The sequence below is a fragment of the Amblyomma americanum genome, chromosome 2 (assembly GCF_052857255.1).
Source record: "Amblyomma americanum isolate KBUSLIRL-KWMA chromosome 2, ASM5285725v1, whole genome shotgun sequence".
NCBI classification, from domain to species: Eukaryota; Metazoa; Arthropoda; class Arachnida; order Ixodida; family Ixodidae; genus Amblyomma; species Amblyomma americanum.
This window is the reverse complement of record NC_135498.1, coordinates 208,652,875-208,672,284: the sequence shown is the minus strand read 5'-3', so window position 1 is coordinate 208,672,284 and position 19,410 is coordinate 208,652,875. Positions and strand designations below refer to the sequence as shown.

Below are 19,410 nucleotides of genomic sequence, written 5' to 3'. Positions count from 1 at the left end.
GTGCCCTTGCTGCTCGGGTCACTCAGGCGGTGCAGGCGCTTCCTCTGGGCGGCTGTTGCCGACCCACCGGCTTCCTATAGAGGCCCAGCAGCCTCCACTTCCATCGCCGTGGCAAAAAGAGAGCGGAGCCTCCCAGATAATAGCACAAATTACCAAAAAAACGGCCGTGACTTAGCTTGGTTAAGCCTGGTGATTGCGAAGCTTCTCGTTCTTCTTCCGTCTCCGTAGCTCGCTGATGCTTCCTCTTTGCATTCTGCCGAGCTGCCTTGTTCGTAGGCACCATCGTAACACCTGGCTGTATGACTGCCTTGGCGAGAGGAGCGGAGCTGTTTTATACAGCTGGTGTGACGTCAATCTGACTGTAGCGCCCCTGGTGAGAGGAGCGGGAGTTAGGCCGCCGTTGGTGGCTACCGCCTCGCCTCGCGACGGCGTGAGATGGGGCCCCGTTTTTACACAGCTGGTGTGACGTCACGCCGACCGTAGCGGCTCTGGTGAGAGGAGCGGGAGTTAGGCCGCCGTTGGTGGCTACCGCCTCGCCTCGCGACGGCGTGAGATGGGGCCCCGTTTTTACACAGCTGGTGTGACGTCACTCTAGGTCACGTGGTGTGACGTCACGCAGTGAGGTCACGCTAAAGGTCAATGGTGCCTACCATCGCCTCGCCACGGAACGGGCTGAAGTGCGACCTAAAGTACCATTGCTTCGCAATAAAAACTGCAGAGACGTGAAGGCAGCGTTCTCGATACTGGATGAGCTGCTTCGTAAAACACGCCGGCCAACCACATCGGAAGCACTGCTCCCCGTCGGCTCCTAGAGCGAGTGGACAATCAATGGCGGCACCTAATCAAGGGATCGCAACTGGGCGATAGGCGGTGCGGCGGCAAAGGGAAAACAGCTGTGGTTCTTTCCGAATTGCGGTGGCTTCAGTGCTTGGACAACCGGTTACGCCGAGTTTGTCGAACACAATGACGCGGAACGCAGCAACGCGCGCCTATATAAGAGCTAGGCTCTGAGATATGTTTGGTAAGGTCTTGGTTGTTAGGAAGAGATAATGTTCCCACGAGGTTACCATGTGGTAAAGGGGAGTGACAGGCAATTAATCAGGTTGCGGGGCGACAGAAAGGTGTCTTCTCGATGCATACCTACCTACGCAGGACAGCTTCCTCTCTCAATAGTCCGCGATAACGCATAGGGCGCATGCGGCAGTCCTGACGGCACCCGCGTGAGTACTCTGCGTAGGAGAAATTCCCGCCTGACATAAGTACATGAAAGTGCTGAAGCTGGAGGGTTGTGTGGATGAAAAATTCACCAGCTATCCTCCTTATGTAGCTCATCAGATGCAATCTAGCGTATGCACAGCTTATTTACACTAAAGGTCAGTTTATTTTTTTGCGGCTCTTCCTTGCATTGCTGTATTTTTCATGCTGACTGTAAATTAAATGAACTAAAGTGAAAACACCTCGCATTGGGCAAATGTTGCATTTTTTATGTTCTCTTACAATGCCCTAGAGAGAATCAAACATAATAAGGTTGGTTGAAACCCTTCTACGTTCAGAATTTTTTTTTCGTCTGAACTCTTTTGAACTCGTTACAACCCGTTCGGTGCGGTCCGAACCAGCACAGACAAGAGAAGGCTTAGAGACGTGAAAAGTTACAGACGCGAGAAGGCTTCTACCGGCGCGCTCGAGCGGTCCTCTGCTGAGCAAACACAGCGAAACTTTATAGCAGGTACTCTGATTCACGACCAGTGCTTGCGCTGAAGCGGAGCTACACAGAAAGAAAAGTACAGAACGAGCAAATTGCCCTTAACACAGCGCTTACGTGTTATGATTTGTTCCGCAGCACTACGCTCCCGCAGCGCACTAAATAAGACTCCTCTTGAATGTACGTACAAGGCCGTTGCTAGCTCGACTGAAGTAATGGCCACTCGAAATGTAAGTCGGGTTCAGCTTACTGAATTGAAATTCAAGCACACGATGGTCAAAAGCGTAACCATCGCGAACCATTTTAGCTTTCTGCGTTATGAAGTGATTTCGCAAAGTGCTGCCTGCTTTAACAGCACAACAGTAAACCTGAGATAAGCTTACACTTTTCTGACTTTCCCGCCGTATCGGAACACGCAGTGCTGGCAGTCTTGACATCTCTAAAAATGTCCTGGAGGGAGGCGACGATTGTGCGCGTCTCCGCTCTTACGGCGGATGTTTGCATACACAGGTCGCCGATTTGCAGTTTGTTATCGGTTGAGTTTTCGGCCCACTAATATAAAGTGTTTATCTAAGACCAGGCGCTCACATTTGATGAAAAAACGTGACTGAACTGCGCAATCAAGAAAAATATTAATGCGCCCAGGCTGATGTTAGACGATGCCCTGTTTACGGATGCCATCTTAGCTCGAATGCGGCACCGCACGTAGTTCGTGAAAATCGCCAATAGCTGCTCTTGGGATTGTAACCACACACAGATCCGTCCTATTAAAGAAGTAATCGATATAATCTCGGACCGCTAAAATACATCGGTTACATTTGCGTTCAGAACTCTGTCCTTCCATAAGATACGCAGGATGCAAGAGAGTTCTGCCCTTTAGAAAAAAGGCAAGTAGAATGACACAGTTAAATACAGACCCAATAGCATCTTCCCGCAGTTTTGGAAATGCTTCGAAAAAATACTTTTTACACGGAACCTTACTTCGATGCCTTTAAAATAATTAACGACAGTGAATATGCACTACAAGAGAGCCGGTAATCAGGAGTTGCCCTTATTAATAAGAGAGAGTATATATTCAGAATTTTAAAGAAGCTATCTTGCTTTTAGATTTTCATGGATTTCCGGAAAGCCTTTGGTGATATAAATCGCCAAATACCATTTCACGAACTAGATTTATATGGAGTCCTAGGCTAGGCCTTTAATTTAAGGCCCAATTAGCATGTAGTGAACAATGTTTTCACAAGGTAATGGCATACCCATAGCTCAACCAGTGTCGAGCGGCGTTCTGCAAGTAAGCATTCTCAGTCAGCTTTTTTTTAGTGTACGTATAAATGATGACATCAGAACAGATTGCCGTGCACTTTTTATTATTTGCACAGCCAACAAGCGTATATTTCTGTCTACAGAAACAGGAACCAGTACAGCAAACGAAGCAACTAATATTTTGCTAAAATTTGCAACAAGGTGCGACTTAAATTATCGTCTTGCTATGAAACTAAATCGAAACCAGTAATCTTCCGCACTTCGAATAAAGAATGCACACTACCTTTAGATATCATTTACAGATCACGAAACATAGAAACAGTAAAGGTGTTGAAATCGCTCGTGGTCGTATATAGAACATATTCAATGGTACCAGGAAGTGAATACTATAGAATTAAAAGTATCCAGAGGAATCGGTTTTGTACCCCACCATAGATACGTTCTGCCCCTTTAGGTTCAGCTAAATTTGCATGATGCTTAATTTCCTCCTAATTTGTACTACTCGTCCTGATCATGAGTCAAAACAAGCTGTTCAAGTGTACAGACTTTAGGTGCTCTGGAAAGAAAATGCTTCCACTGGTATACAATATCCCGTACGGACAAGCAACAAAGCGTTTTTTTTTTGCAGTGTTTGAAAGTATTAATGTATCCAACCTTTATTCCTGCAGACACAGTAACTGAAGAAGCATAAGCTGAGCATCTTGAGGCTCCCCTTTTTCTTTTTCATATTGTTTGTGCCATATTCCTACAGGTTATTCTATCGATCTGTAGTTGGACACCCAAGGCGCCTTCTTTCTCCAAGTGCATTAACTTCACGCGCAGGAGTTCAAATTAGCGTACACTCGCAGCGAAAAATCTTTCTCAACTACTCTGGATTCTAGGACAATGTTCTCAGCTTCTGACAATCATATATTTGTGACATCAGTAATAATTCAAGACATGTCATCAGCTCGCTGGCTTTATGTCATCTCATTGCAAATATCGGTTGTTGAAAGACTAATGTTATCACTCGCGTTAACTTTACACTTAATGACGTGCCATATTTTCTACGTGGTCTTAAGGTATCATATTATTCACGTTTTCTATTTTCTGTTGTCCACCTTAACCTTTATATCTTTAATCTAATTTAACTGAATGTCTGAGAAGGGACAGAGAAGCTTTACCCAGCTGCTGTCTACTATAAAATGGCGACAACGTAGTCAAGCGCCCGTCGCTTTTATTAACACCTCCTCTATCATCCTTCACTGATGGAGATAAAGGCTGTACATTAATATTATTAATTGTAGTTTTTCTAGCATACCTTAAAGCGCGAGCGTGTACGTCTCTTTAGAGCTTATTAGTCGTTGAAAAGAAAGACGAGGTAGCTTTTCCGCATCTTCGACAAACAATATCATTGCACAGAGGCGAACAGAAAGGCGCCGACGGGACTATTCCTTATCAAAGATGAACGTCTACGAAATTGCTCAACTTTTGCTCCAGCAGCACTATTCCAGATTGTGGACAACTGAACTGAGCCCTGAAGACAGAGATAAAGGAATGGACGAAAGGGGCAGAGATTAAACAAAAAGGGACAACCCTTCCGCTCGCTGTTGCTGCGCCTGGCGTTTCGCGCAGAACGCGTTAATGTTTCAGTTTTAAGAGCGTTAGCTCTTACTAATCACGTTTCTAGATTTCGTTGGGTCTGCTACCGATGGATGGATGGATGGATGGATGGATGGATGGATGGATGGATGGATGGATGGATGGATGGATGGATGGATGGATGGATGGTTGGATGGATGGATGGATGGATGGATGGATGGATGGATGGATGGACGGACGGACGGACGGACGGACGGACGGACGGACGGACGGACGGACGGACGGACGGACGGACGGACGGACGGACGGACGGATGGATGGATGGATGGATGGATGGATGGATGGATGGATGGATGGATGGATGGATGGATGGATGGATGGATGGATGGATGGATACGGCTGAACCCTTTAAATCGGGCGGTGGCTCAAGACACCTAGCCATGACTTATGAAATTTTACTCTTCTCTTGATTTTAGCCATCTATCAGATAACCTTCGCTTGGTTACTTCTACCCGCTTAAAATATACTTTCCCTTCACTGTCCTTAAACCCCAATGCCTTGGACAAATCAGCCCCGCTGCTTTCCACTGTAGGGTGAAGCCCTTTACAGAAAAGTATCAAGTGTTCAGCCGTTTCCTCCTCCTCTCCGCACGCAACGCACAAGGTGTGTATCTCATGTTACCTGGCTCTATATGTCTTAGTCCGCAAAACTCCCGTCCTGGCCTCAAACAACAAAGAGCTTCCCCTACAGTTATCATAGATATTTTCTTTGGCAATTTGTTGCTTAAAAATCCTGTATGTTCCCAGTTCTGATTTGGTCAGCATCCCTGTTTTCCACAGAGCTCTCTCTATTTCTTTTAACCTTTTTCTTAACTGATAATTGCTGATTTTCTCCCCTACTGCTGTCCAGATATATGCCTGTCATTTTTCTAGTTCGCTTTCTCCATTTCGTATCATTATTCCTTATATACAGGTACCTGAAAACTTTCCTAGCCCACTACTTTTCCCCCATTTTTCTCAATCGCTCCTCAAATGCTATCTTACTGCTAGCTTCTCTGCTCTCGAACAACGCCCATCCCATATCACCTTGTACCCCCTGATTTGGTGTATTGCCATGTGCTCCCAAAGCTAGCCTCCTTACGCCGCGTTGTTTAATTTCTACCCTTGCTTGAACATCTGGTCTCATGCACAGGACCGCTGTACTGAAAGTCAGGCTAGGAACCATCACCCTTTTCCAGATCCCTCTTACCACATCATACCTCTTGTAATTCCACAGTGCCCTATTTTTCATGACAGCTGAATTTTTACTAGCTTTATTCATTACATATGTTTCATGTTCTGTCAGATACTCAGCGCCGTTATTTATCCACACTCCAAGATACTGGTACTCATCCACTATTTCTAGTGTGAACCCCTGTATTCTATGCTCGACGACCTCATCATTAAATATCATGACTGCAGATTTTTTTTTACTAAACTTGAAACCTAATCTATCTCCCTCTGTATCACATATGTCTATCAACTTCTGTAAATCTTCCTTGCTGTACCACCCAGAGATCACTGCGCCATCTGTGGCAGCAACCAGAAAACAGCACATCTCGATGGATGGATGGATGGATACGGCTGAACCCTTTAAATCGGGCGGTGGCTCAAGCCACCTAGCCATGACTTATGAAATTTTACACTTGTCTTGATTTTAGACACCAATCAGATAACCTTCGCTTGGGTACTTCTACCGGTTAAAATATACTTTCCCTGCACTGTCCTTAAACACCAATGCCTTGGATAAATCAGCCCCGCATCTTCGCACTGAGACTTGTAGCGCCATCTACAATAGCTTTGTAGAAACAACAACCTGCCGCGCGCCTATGATCACGGCGTCATGGCCCAAAAGAGAGTTTTAGCGTAGCCGGTTAGCCGCACGGCAAGTACGGTAACGCGTTCTCGTTGCTACCGTTGCCAGGCTTGCCAAGCCACGTTTCAGTAGAGTGGAGAGCTGGTCGAATCGGTACATGATTGCAGAAAGTAACCCACCGCAAAGGACGGAGACAAAGAACAGAAACAGGACGGCGCTTGACTACCGAGCGCATTTATTTCAGAAACAACCACATCTATATCCTTCACTATCAAACCACGCTTGCGCACACATGACCGATTTACAAGAAAGGGTGGATTACAGCATCACAGGCAACCATCAGGACCGCAATCATTGTGCAACACGTTTACATTAAGGAGTTCAAATATTTAATTTGTTTCTATAATAGACCCACCGCCGTGTCACTTATACATCGATCTGCTTGTTTAACGGTATGGTATGCCTCTAGAATTTCGCGTTGACTCTGAGTTTTACCGCGTCCAAAAAGTGTAATCTTCTTGAAGAGCGGAGTGCACTTGCGCTTCCTGCAATCTTTAGGCAAATTCGCCCCGTCATCTGAGGAAAGCGATCTTTCATGTTCTCTGAGCCGGGTGTTAAGACAGCGGCCAGTCTGCCCGATGTACACATTCCCGCAGGATAAAGATATGCAGTACACTATCTGCGTGGCACAGGTGACGTATTTGAATTCATGATTGATCGTGCACTGTGAAATTTTACTCTTCCTATAGTCAATTCTAGTGCACAAACTGGCAAGTTTTCGCGACCAGCGTCGTCCTGTGTTTGTGTTCTGTCTCTCCTTGCTTTGCGCTGGTTTTCTTTTTACCAAGCCACATTTGCCGTACGGCAGCAATTGCCGTGGTTACCGTGTTTACCGTACGGTGCACGCATAGCCGAGCATGTTGGCAATTCACCTCGTTTCAAAAGGGACGCTCTTATTTTTCATCCATCCATACCATAGAGCCGTCTCCCTCGTGCGCTCCTCTCAGATGCGCTCGTTTCGCCGATACGTTCACTACCACATTGTGTTGGAAGAAAGACATGGATGTACCTCCCTTTAATCTCATTCATATCAATTCTAGTTAACCAAACAGCTAACGCTTGTTACTTCAACCTCTTGCAGACGGTGGCGGCCTTTTTTGTCCCTTACAACACGTTTGAGTGATGAGACTCTACAACAAGAAAATTCCATCACGTATACCCGTTCATATGAGCGCCCTCCTGCCACCACCTACCGGACACGTGGCCCATGATCTGGAGCAGGCTTCCAGGCCAAGACGCGTTCTCCCTTGTCGTGTGAAACTCCTCCAGGAAGTAGACATAGAAGAACCCAAGGTTGGAGAGAGACGCCACTCCGAAGAAGGCGATGAAGCCAGCCGCCACGGCCACACTCCAGCGGGCGTCCACGTCGCGCTGTGGTGCTGCCGGGACCTCTGTGGCATTGCACCGCAGGCCAGTGGCCTCTGACTGCGCCTCGCTAGTGGGCATGATGGCGGCCATGCTTTAGCTGCTCCTAAAGACGCATGGAGCGTGCAGAGGATAGAAAGTAAGCTTTTAAGCGTTATTGGGCTCTCTGGATTGGCTTGAAAACATTGAAAGAACAACTGAAATAGATTCGGCTAAAAAAAGAATAAAGTTACTGGATGGTTACATCTCTGCTAGGCGAGATTCAGGGACAGATGTTAGCGGTAGCATTATTTGTCTTCTTCGCTGGTGCAGGCGCGTGTCATCACTGTGATGCCACTCGGACTGTCACTGTATTCGAATCACTCTAAATGGATCGCCGCTCATCAACAGAATTTCTACAGTTGCTCCTGCTGCCACTCCTGGGACAGGAGCTGTTGCCACCTGCGGTGCAGCTTCCTGTCACCCGGACCGACGAACACTGCGTGAGCTCTTTTCTTTGCTTGGACACCCAACCAATCTTCGAGTCTACTTTTTCGCCCGCCGCCAAATCTGGAGAACTTCATAATGCTCGTAGGGCAACGTCGGACGAAGCTATCTACCCCGCTTCTTCAAAGCACGCGCATTTGGACAACGGTATGGACCACGGCGCTGGCACAATGGTTCGGCACTGATAAACTTCGTTTCTGCAGGTTAGTTATTATCCCGCTAGCTGTTACCGCAGCAATGTTTTCCTTCTGGCAGTGTTGTGGCCACGCAATCATTTCAAACGGAACGCTAGTCTTGTTTACGTTTTGCTTTTGTTGCTGCTGCGTGAGGATGTTGAAATAAACCCAGGGCCCATGATCAAAGCTAAATAATAGAAGTTAGACAGTGTGGCTGAGGCCGTAAATCTTCTTGAAGCCATCAATGAGTCTTATCTTGTGAGTAGCGAAAGTTTTAATTACGTACGCCATGCTGGAAACAGAGTTTGATAACCTGACGAGACATGTCGAAGGACTCGAAACTAAATCGTCTTTATGCTTTAGCGCATCGGTTGGTGTTTAAAACAATATCTCTAACATGATTAGCAAAATTTTTGATCTAGAAAACCGGTCGCGATGGACTAATGTTGTGTTTAATAGACTTACCGATACCGACTCAAAAGAATTGCGGGAAATTCTGAGCGATTTGTGCATGATATCTGCCGTAATCAGTTTGGATTCACTGTGACTTCAATTGCTAGGACACACCGCATGGGCTGTTTCTGGACTGAGAAGGAGCGGCCCATTATTGTCAATTTCTTCAATGGTTAAGAAGTGGGAGCAGTCTTAAGTAAAGGCTGGAAGCTAAACTACACATATTTTCTATTTCATGTGACTATTCGCTTGCTGTTCGAGATAAACGCCACCAGCTACTGCTGTTCCTTAAATCGATTTATAAAGAAACTGATCACTTTCGCCGGACTTCCGGCAAACTTCATTTCAGCAACAGTATTGAGGTTTTTGATGTAGCCGTAAGCCGTGCTGTAGCAGTTCTTCATTCTAACACAGATTGACCGGTTCCTGCAGATAACTGTTCTTCAGTCATTTAATTTTCTTCGCCGAATGTGTATTATAGTTCACATATTACCAATTTCTAGCTCACAAATATTCAAACTGTTCAAAAACTGTCGTCCTTTCTCCTCTCGTTGATTCTACGTGTGCTTCACTCTTGGTATTAACTGAAACTTGGCTAGGTGATTGAAATCCGACGACAGCATTCTTCCCAGTGAATTTGAATTTTCTTTTTTCTTTGTGGTAGAAAAAAAATTAGAAAGAGGGTGGCGTCCTTATTGCAGAAAAGAAACAAATCTGTTTTTAACATCGCTGTTGCTGCAGTTCTTGAATGTGTTTGGGGTGTTGTAAATTTGGAATTATAATGTAATTATTCACAAAGTCAACAAGAGAGGGGAAAGCCTCAGAGTGCTTGCCAACTTATCGACGAAAGTACTTGTCTTCTCCTGAAGTCCTCTTGTTGAAACGTTGGCAAGCACCTTGAGGCTTTCCCCTCCCTTGTTCACTTTGTGAGTGTCAAGAAAGCATCAGCCTACTCTCTGTCTCTAATGTGATATTTGGTGCTTTCTACCGGCTGCGTGATATGATTGATGAATTTTCTGGAAAATTTTATAGAATACTTCCTGTCTTGTAAGTGCTTTTTTCTAACTCAATTTTCCTCGCATGTCGTGACTAATTTTCCTGAAATTCATTGGCCAACTCTTTCCCTTAAGTCCTGTGATAAGGAAGTTAGCGCCTTTCTTCATTCCTGATTAGATTTTTCCCTTGTACAACTTATCACTAATCCTTATCACTAATCACAACATTACTTACCACTAATCACTAAAGAGCGGCCACCACAACATGAAGGCAAGCTTCGATAACCAGTTTGAACGCTTGGAGGTGGCTGGTTTTCCGAAAGCACTTTTGAGGGCAGTAGCAGAAACACTGTTGCAAAAGATCAAGGTTCGAGACGTTAAAAGGGTTAACCCCAAAAAAGATTAACAAATAAATATTGAAGTCTTGCCTTATGTGCATAAAATATCCCACACCATCAAAAAAGGTTGCTGGAAAGCAGGACGTTAATGTTGTGTTTTCCTCGCCCTGCAAACTTTCACGCCTGTGCTCACGTGGCAGGACTTATCGTCCGGTCTGTTTGACGCTGCATGAAAACTGCTGCGTCAACTCTGCCATGGGAGTGGTATACAGAATTCCGCTGGCTGACCTGCGAAAAGGTGTACATTGGCCAAACAGGCCGGTGTATTAATGAAAGACTGAGAGAGCACCACAACTCTCGGTCCCCTACTGGCGGCGCTAACTTGCATCGACATTGCCGGGTATTCGGCTGCTACACGTACGCTGCTTTCAAATATCAGTATTGTTGGCAGAGGAAAGGGAAATGTTGAGCTCGAAATTCTCGAAGCGTTCCTCATTAGTGTGCAAGGGGATGATTGCATCAGCAATCCTTCTCTTTACCTTATGCAGAAGGAACTATAGGGTTCCTTTCGCAACGGCGCGCTAGATCACAGCTTATCTTTAGATGTTGATTGTTTATGACCGAGCTGCGCAAGCTTTGCCACCTTTTCCTGTGAGACTGTTTCCTTCATTAAAGCACAGTTGTTATTCCTGTCGTCGTGTGTGTGCCCGTCTCTTCGCTGTGTTCTGTCTTTTGACTGTTTTTTTTCCTGAACAAATACCAACTGACCCAGATTTCTACTCTACAGCACTAATCATACCCAACGCACCGCCATCAAAGCAAATGTACTTGATCTCGTACAAATAAATGACCCAGACGTTTATAATATATTACTGCATTTTAATGGTCTCTACAATCACGACATAATCGTCGGACGCATCACTCACACGTTCAAAGGAAAGCTGCCACGCAGCGAATTCGTTGCTACAACCATGCTAATGTTGAAGTGATTAACTCGGAAGTACAAACATTTTGAGATACATTTTGTCTCATTCTTCATCTCGCTCAGTTGAATTCAACTGTCTATCGCTCGGAACCATCTTGATTAACATCACTGAGAAGAATGCGCTAACGTCACCATCAGATATAATAAATATGCACCTTGGTTCTTTGTCGTCATCTTCATCTTAACAATAAGAAAAAAAAACATTTATGCCACCAAGCACTCAAAACAGGTCTCCTAATATCATAAAAAAGTACAGACATTGCGATAAAGAATATTATTCACTACTTAAATCAACTCATTTGTTCAGTCACGACCACGCTAACATGTTAACCAATTACTCGTATCGATTCTGGCGCGTCATCAATCCGAGTTCCGTCCATGAAATAGTGCTGATAAATACAGATGGCGAACCTGTCATTGAAATTCAGTGTGCAAAAATTCATAGGAACCCATTTTCATTAGTTTTCACCCATGAAGACGCTACTTCCTCGCCCGTATTGCAGCCATTTTGAAACACTTGCCAGAAATTTTCATGAACGAATGATGCACTGTTGACCCATTGAATAATCTCCAAACTTCAACTAGTTATGAAAATTTTGGTTTTATTAACAGGATACATAAAAAAGCCTGTCTAAACCTGTATAAATTGTTGAGAACACTTTTTTCGCAATCAATATCATCTGATATTATTGCTCATGATTGGCGTACAGCGAAGGTAATGCCAAAGTTTAATCCGGTGAACGCAATCGTCCCATCGCATTAACTAGCGAAGTCTGCAAACTCCTCGAGCACGACATGCATATTCAAGTCATTAATTACCTTCAGAACCACATCATTTTCAACTACCAACATGGTTATTGCAAGGGTTATTCAAGCTACACACAATGCGCTTGATTTACTAACGATATATTTTCCGCAAGAGACTCTGGATTACAGGTTGACGCAATGCTTCCGGATTTTGCCGAAGCATTTCATCGCATTCCTCAGTATAGGCTTCAGATCAAATTAACACACATATATATATACTCAGCCAAATGATCTTGCATGGTTTAAAGAGTTCGCAGGAAGAGGTACAGCGCAAAAAGACGGTACTAAAGGAGCGCACAGACACAGGCTCCGACTTACGACTGATGATTTTATTGCTGTGATTGCGCAATAAATATGAGAACCTAAGCACAATCAACGTGTGGCATTGCATCGCTGATTGAGTACGTCAACAAAACACAATGAAAAGGAGGAAAGAGGTAAAACCAGCACTAGTCACTCAGCCCCTAAGATAATCAATTTCTTATTGAGTGAGTGCAAGGGATGGCTTGCCCTCGCACTTTTCTTGCTTTTCATGAATCAGGAACGCTTCAACTACACAAGCCATCTCTTGCACTAACTCAAAAAGAAATTGATTATCTTAGCGGCTTACTGACTAGTGCTAGTTTCCCTCTTTCCTACTTTCCTTCTGTTTTGTTGACGTATTAAATCAGCGATCCAACGCCACACGTTGATTTCGCTTAGCTTCTCATATTTATTGCGCTATCATAGCAATAAAATCATCAGTCGTAAGTCAGCACCTGTGTCCGTCTGCTCCTTTAGTCCGGTCTTTTTGCGCTGTACTTCTTCCTGCGAAATGTACCGACCAGCTCAGACTAATACACTTTTGTATTCACCTGCCCCAAAGTCTGTAACTCTTGTGTCACCGTAACATCTGGAGCTCTCAGGGAAGCGTACTTGGTCCCCTGCTTGTGATTTTTGTTAAGGACCTATAACAGTCCGTCTCATCCCGAATTCAGTTGTTTCCGGATAACTCTGTTTTAAGAGTAGAAAACTGAGCTAGTTGGTTCATTCTTCTTGGTGGGAACAGCCGAAAAAAAACCAAAACGCAGACACAGAAAGGAACACACACAACGTAGACGAGGCTGACTGTCAACTAAAATTTTTTATTGGAAAATCCGCGCTTTTTGTTTCCTTGTCAAAAAGATCTTGCTTTTATCTCCCGTGGGGTTCGTTCAAGAAGGAAATTTCTTTTCTTGATAGAGAGATGGATGGTGTGCTGACGCACCGCTGTCCTGTTTCCCGTATCGCCAATGCCTCAAGGATCTCACGTGTCAATTTGTCTGCATACCTTTTCATGACTTGAACTTCATGCAACTTGGGCTCACACTTGCGCACTTGTTTGCCTTTTTTGTTTTCTTTACAATCTCTGCAATGCAGGGCTAGATTGCTGCTTAGGGCACCTGATAGCGATGATGCATGTTCTCTTATCCTAACATTAAGGCACCTTCCCGTCTGTCCTATATATTGTTTTCCACAGGCCAGAGGGATATTATAAACCACACCTTTACCACACTCGCTGAATCTTGTTCGGTGTGCGATCTGGCACTGCTGCTTGTTTTGCCTGTTGACTCGAGCACACATGCTCATTGCCTCGTCTACGTTCTGTGTGTTCCTTTCTGTGTCGGCGTTTTGGTTTTTTTCGGCTGTTCCCACCAAGAACTCTGTTTTATATCGCAACATTACTAACGACACCGATCGCCATTCCTTTCAAACTGATCTTGATGCAGTGATATATAGGTATAGCACTTAGATATTGTCACTAAATGCATTTAAAATAAAGCTAATGTCGTTTCCCAGCAATTGCAACAGAATTCCTACCGCTTACTTGCATAATAGCGCTAGCGCAGAACTTACAACTTACAAGTATCTTGGAGTTCATTAAAGTGTGACGTAACCTTACATTACCATATTAACACCTTCTTAACATCAGCTAAACGCGCATTCCGTCATCTTAAGGGCAACCTCATGCGAGGTCTTTATCTTGCAGTGGTGTACTTAGGCTCATAATTATATATTATATACCTTATACCATCACAAACTTAAAACATTAATCTAGGCGACACCACTGCTGTCCTGAAGAAGGCGGCACCACGGTCGAAACGTCGACAATAAATGTGTTTCTGTAGCGGTACCTTTTTCACTTCACCTTTTCCCTGCGGACGCCAACGCAAGCTACTTTAGTAACCATATATATTATATATTATATATATATATATATATATATATATATATATTGAAATGCATTGAAACGCATTCATATGTATTTTTGTACCCCGGTTTTGTCGAAACGTGACAGCCGCTGCATGGACTCAGTCGCTTGTACTTCTGCTCAGCTGCCGAACTCTATAACCCGTGAGGGAAGGGATGAGAGAGATGCAAAGGAACAAGGGAGAAGGAAGTTTGGATTATAAGCTATATGACCGAGTGTAACAAAGTTTGGCGCATGTTTCAAAAAACGGCTCTGCGCGTAAGCAATCACGCCCGCGCGCGGAAAAATAAAACAAAAAGCACCGGGGAAAGAACCCCCGAGAGCGTGTAACTTTGCGTGCGCTGCTGTCCTTTCCACCCAGCTCGCACGGAAACATGGAAACATGGCCGCGCGCGCCGTCGATTAATCTAGAACGTCCGAGTACTTTCTACTCATTGTCGACGGAGAGGGGGTAACCTTGCCCGCGCTAAAATGATACTCTCTCCACTTCGCTCTCGCGCCGGTGGCTTCGCATCGCAAGAAAGCCCTCGATGCTTCTAGAACCCGGTCTCCGAGCTTGACCAATGGGTCGCGCGCCCAGTGCGAGGAGGAGAAGGAGCTTGTGCAGTTGATACTGCGTGTATGCGCCCGCCTACCTTTGGGCAAAGAACGAACACACGCGGACTGCGCCTATAAATGAGGGCTTTATAATTATAATTATAATTACATTTGTTTTTTTGGGAAAGGAAATGGCGGAGTATCTGTCTCATATTGTTGGACACCTGAACCGCGCCGTAAGGGAAGGGATAAAGGAGGGAGTGAAAGAAGAAAGGATGAAGGAGGTGCCGTAGTGGAGGGCTCCGGAATAATTTCGACCAACTGGGGATCTTTAACGTGCACTGACATCGCACAGCACACGGGCGCCTTGGCGTTTTTCCTCCTGCCTGCCAGCCCGAGCCGCCGTGTAAGCCTCAGGGAAGCGCGCCCGCTCGGCTCCCGGGAGGACACCACTCGAGCAGCCACGGACCAGCGAGGCAACGTGCGCCAGTCTGCGGATCGACCCCGTCGTGTTCCTCAGGTCGTCGGACTCTCGCAGTGGCCGGTGAAGAAATAGTGTTTGGTTTATCTCTCTATGTGTTAGTGCACTTTAGGTGCAAAGATTCTGCTGAGTTGTAATCTCTCGCTATTACTTTGCACGAGTTGCATTGTATTTGTAAATCCCTTTGTATGCGCTCGTACTGGTGATTGTGAAATCATCTGTATCGTCTCTTAGCTGTATAAACTTTGTTTTGTCTTGTGAACTTTTGGCTCCGACCTATTCACTGGCTTGCGACCGGTGAAAGCTGGGCACCAAACGACCAACCCCCTTGTCACTTGGTAGCTGGTCTCCGGCTGAGCTTGTCACGCTGAGTCGAGGGCATCTCCTTTGTGACCGAGGCCGCTACCCCCCACGCTCTAAGGGTGTCTGGGAGTGCACGCAAATGTGCACGAAATGGTGACAGCGAGAGAGGGCAGCCTCCACAAGTGTGTTATTCTTATGTGCTCACAATCCACACACAAAAGTGGAGCCCGTGATCTTGATTTTATAACTTTGACAATCCTACAAACTAAATATGGTACTGAGATCGAGCTATAATGCGTACATCAGTGCATCTAATCCGCTGCTTTTGTTACTGGATGCTATTGGAGATCAGGCTTATTTACACCGAAAACGTATGTATAAGGTAGCAGCCGGACAATGCAGCCGCATGTAAACTTTCTGGTCATCTATGTGCAGGTCCTTGCAGCGCAATTTTTGCCGGTCGCATATGAAGATGCTCCCGGATACTCACGCTGCTTGTGACAACAGAAATGTCTGCAGGGAACCCCAACGACATTGGTATTGGAAGTAACAACAGGAGCATTGGAGCCGCTTTTGAACTTTTCTCGCCCTTACGCGTTCACCGCTCAACAACACTGACAGTAACGGAACCTTCGAGCGCCCCCCCCCCCCCCAAGATTTCTCTGCCAGTGGGCAAGGCAGCAGCCGGACGATGCAGCCGCATCTAAACTTTCTGATCATCTCTGTGCAGGTTAGTGCTAAACGTGCCGTATGTGAATTCTAGAGTAATTAATTCATTGTGCCTTATTTTCCTGTATTGCCAACAAGTGTTGTGTGAATGCATTGCGGGGTGCATTGAGTCTTTGAGCGTAGTTCGTCTCCTCTTGAGTGGAGATGGGGAATTGAATCTTGGCCCTCGATGCAAGATCAATTGGCCGCTATTCTTGAAAACAGGCTAGCTTCCGCGACAGAGATGAAAGCAATTGAAAAAATAACTTGATGCGCACATTTCGAACACCAACAAAAAGATTGAGTTAGATTGAAGCCAGTATTGAATGACTTGTGCAAACAGCCCAAAAAGTGGAAGAAAGTGAACGGTCAGTTTGTTTTCTTCATGAGGAAATTGCTCCGATGGCACGTAGAATAGATTACCATGACAGTTATAGCCGTCGGAATAATTTGATTGCATACGGCGTGAAAGAGCAAGAAACAGAGACAACAGTCCCTTATGGAGGCTGTATTAACGGGAATCCTCCAAAAAACGTTGGGAGTCAGTGTGACCAGTCCCGAGCGAATTCACAGAATTTGGAAAAACACAGCGGACAAAACAAGACCAGTGATTTTGAGGCTGTGACGTCTCTGAAAAAATACTGCTGTTTAGTAATGCGAAGAAGTTAAAAGGCAAAAACTTGTCCTTGTCCTATGACTACACGCATAGAACACGGAACATAAGGAAGCTGCTATGGTCTACAGTTGATAGTAATGCGGAAGCAGCGTATCTCAGTTGCGATGGGATCGTTATCGACACCGACGTTTACGTGAGGGACGAAGAAAGGAATGAGCGTCAAAAACTCGCCAGCTTTGAGGACCAAATCGCAGGTGTGTCAAGTGACACCGATGCCGATGTTCCAAAAGCGAATAAACAGAGAGGCCTTAAGCAGACTAAGAAAACACTGTCTATGCGATTCATGTCTATACGATTCGCGAAGCAACCGGTAATGAAGGTTTGCTTTACGGTATTGATCCCCATATTATATTGGTAACCGAAACATGGTTACTTGAAGATGTACCGGACAGTGATGTTGTACCACAATCGTACAAAATAATTCGGCGCTACCGGTAGTCTCGTGGGGTGGAAAGGCTATTATTGTAAAGAACTGCAAAAATATGACACCACTCGAAGACATGCCTGGACAGGAAAACTAGTTTTACAAGGTAGATTCTTCTTGGTGGGAAGAGCCGAAAAAAAAACCAAGACGCAGACACAGAAAGGAACGCACAGAACGTAGACGAGGCTGACTGTCAACTAAAATTTTTATTGAAAAATCCGCGCATTTTGTTTCCTTGTCAAAAAGATCTTGCTTTTATCTCCCGTGGGGTTCGTTCAAGAAGGAAATTTCTTTTCTTGATAGTGAGATGGATGGTGTGCTGACGCACCGCGGTCCTGTTTCCCGTATCGCCAATGCCTCAAGGATCTCACGTGTCAATTTGTCTGCATACCTTTTCATGACTTGAACTTCATGCAACTTGGGCTCACACTTGCGCACTTGTTTGCCTTTTTTGTTTTCTTTACAATCTCTGTAATGCAGGGCTAGATTGCTGCTTGGGGCACCTGATAGCGATGATGCATGTTCTCTTATCCTATCATTAAGGCACCTTCCCGTCTGTCCTATATATTGTTTTCCACAGGCCAGAGGGATATTATAAACCACACCTTTAACACACTCGCTGAATCTTGTTCGGTGTGCGATCTGGCATTGCTGCTTCTTTTGCCTGTTGACTCGAGCACACATGCTCATTGCCTTGTTCGGTGCAGAGCAAACAACCCGGACCCCGTGCCTCTTGCCAATCTTCATGAGGTTGTGGGTCAATCCATGAACATACGGAACCGCAGCTAATTTCTCCCTTTCAATGCCTTCTTCATGTCCACCTTTCCTTTCTTGCACTCCTTTCACTTTCCGCAGCAAGCTTTCAGCTACGCTGCTAAGCATCAGAACGGGATAGTCCGCATTTTTTAGCCTTTCGATCTGCCGCCGAAAACTTGTCTCCATCTGATGCTCACACGATTTCTTCAGAGCTGAAAAGAGCGCGGCACTCGATATTGCCCTTTTCACGGTCTTTGAATGGCTTGATGAAAAAGGGAGAAACTGTTTCTTCGCCCTAGGCTCGTACCTCCAACATAAGTGTCCGGGTTGGAATTCAAGGCGTAAGTCCAGGAATTGCAGCGAATCCTTGGCTGGAAGCTCGTGGGTGAATTTCATCTCTGGGCAGGTTCGGCGAAAGGTCTCCAGTACGCTATCCTTGAGTCGCTCAAAATCTGTTGAATCCTCTGTTCTGCACAGAACCAAGAAATCATCAACATAACGAACAATCCGTGTGACGCTATTTTCTTTCACAGATTCTTGTATTCTCTTGTCGCATGCGGCCAGGTACAAGTCACTGAGTAGTGGTGCTACCTTAGAGCCGATGCTGACGCCTCTTTTTTGGACGAACAAGGAATCCCCATGAGCGACGATCGTAGAGCCAAGATAAGCGCGCAGCAGCTCTAGGAACCCTTCCACCGACACTCCGGCCGAGTTTTGAAATGAAATAACTCCCTGCTCTTCAATGGTTTCTCTAAGTATGGTCATCAGTTTCTTGTGCGGAATTGAATAATACATTTCTTCGATGTCAATCGAGAACACGTACATTTCGGTCGTTTTGAACCCTTTTATCTCAGACGTTACTTCTTCAGACTTCCAGATTCTAAAAGGATCTTCTACCCTCAACAGGGAAAGTTGCTTGAACAAGTGCTCTGACACCAGCTTCTGCCACGTGTCTGCTTCTGAAACGATGGCGCGGAAGGGGGTACCGATTTTGTGTTTTTGCGTTGAAAAACACCGACAAGGTCCAAATCTTGGTAGATTCTACCTTGGAATACAAACGGCTCATATTATTCTGTTCAAGAAGCACCTTGACTCTTCTCTTAGCTTGCTTCAGGCGCTATCAGGTGCCCCAAGCAGCAATCTAGCCCTGCATTACAGAGATTGTAAAGAAAACAAAAAAGGCAAACAAGTGCGCAAGTGTGAGCCCAAGTTGCATGAAGTTCAAGTCAT

The 19,410-nt window shown here is 45.3% G+C and overlaps 1 protein-coding gene across 10 annotated transcripts in view; it reads right to left on the bottom strand.

Annotated features, from left to right (window-relative positions):
• The window catches only part of LOC144122120 (uncharacterized), a 246,248-nt gene that overhangs the window by 134,049 nt on the left and 92,789 nt on the right, over positions 1-19,410 (bottom strand). For 9 of the 10 annotated variants that reach the window (XM_077655647.1, XM_077655652.1, XM_077655648.1 and 6 more), the window contains one exon: positions 7,654-7,931. In XM_077655647.1, the coding sequence (XP_077511773.1) occupies positions 7,654-7,918 (265 nt within the window). In that variant the 5' untranslated portion in view covers positions 7,919-7,931. Of the gene's footprint in view, positions 1-7,653; positions 7,932-10,170; positions 10,285-19,410 lie in introns of all 10 variants that reach the window. The other variant, XM_077655650.1, reaches the window with a different exon arrangement.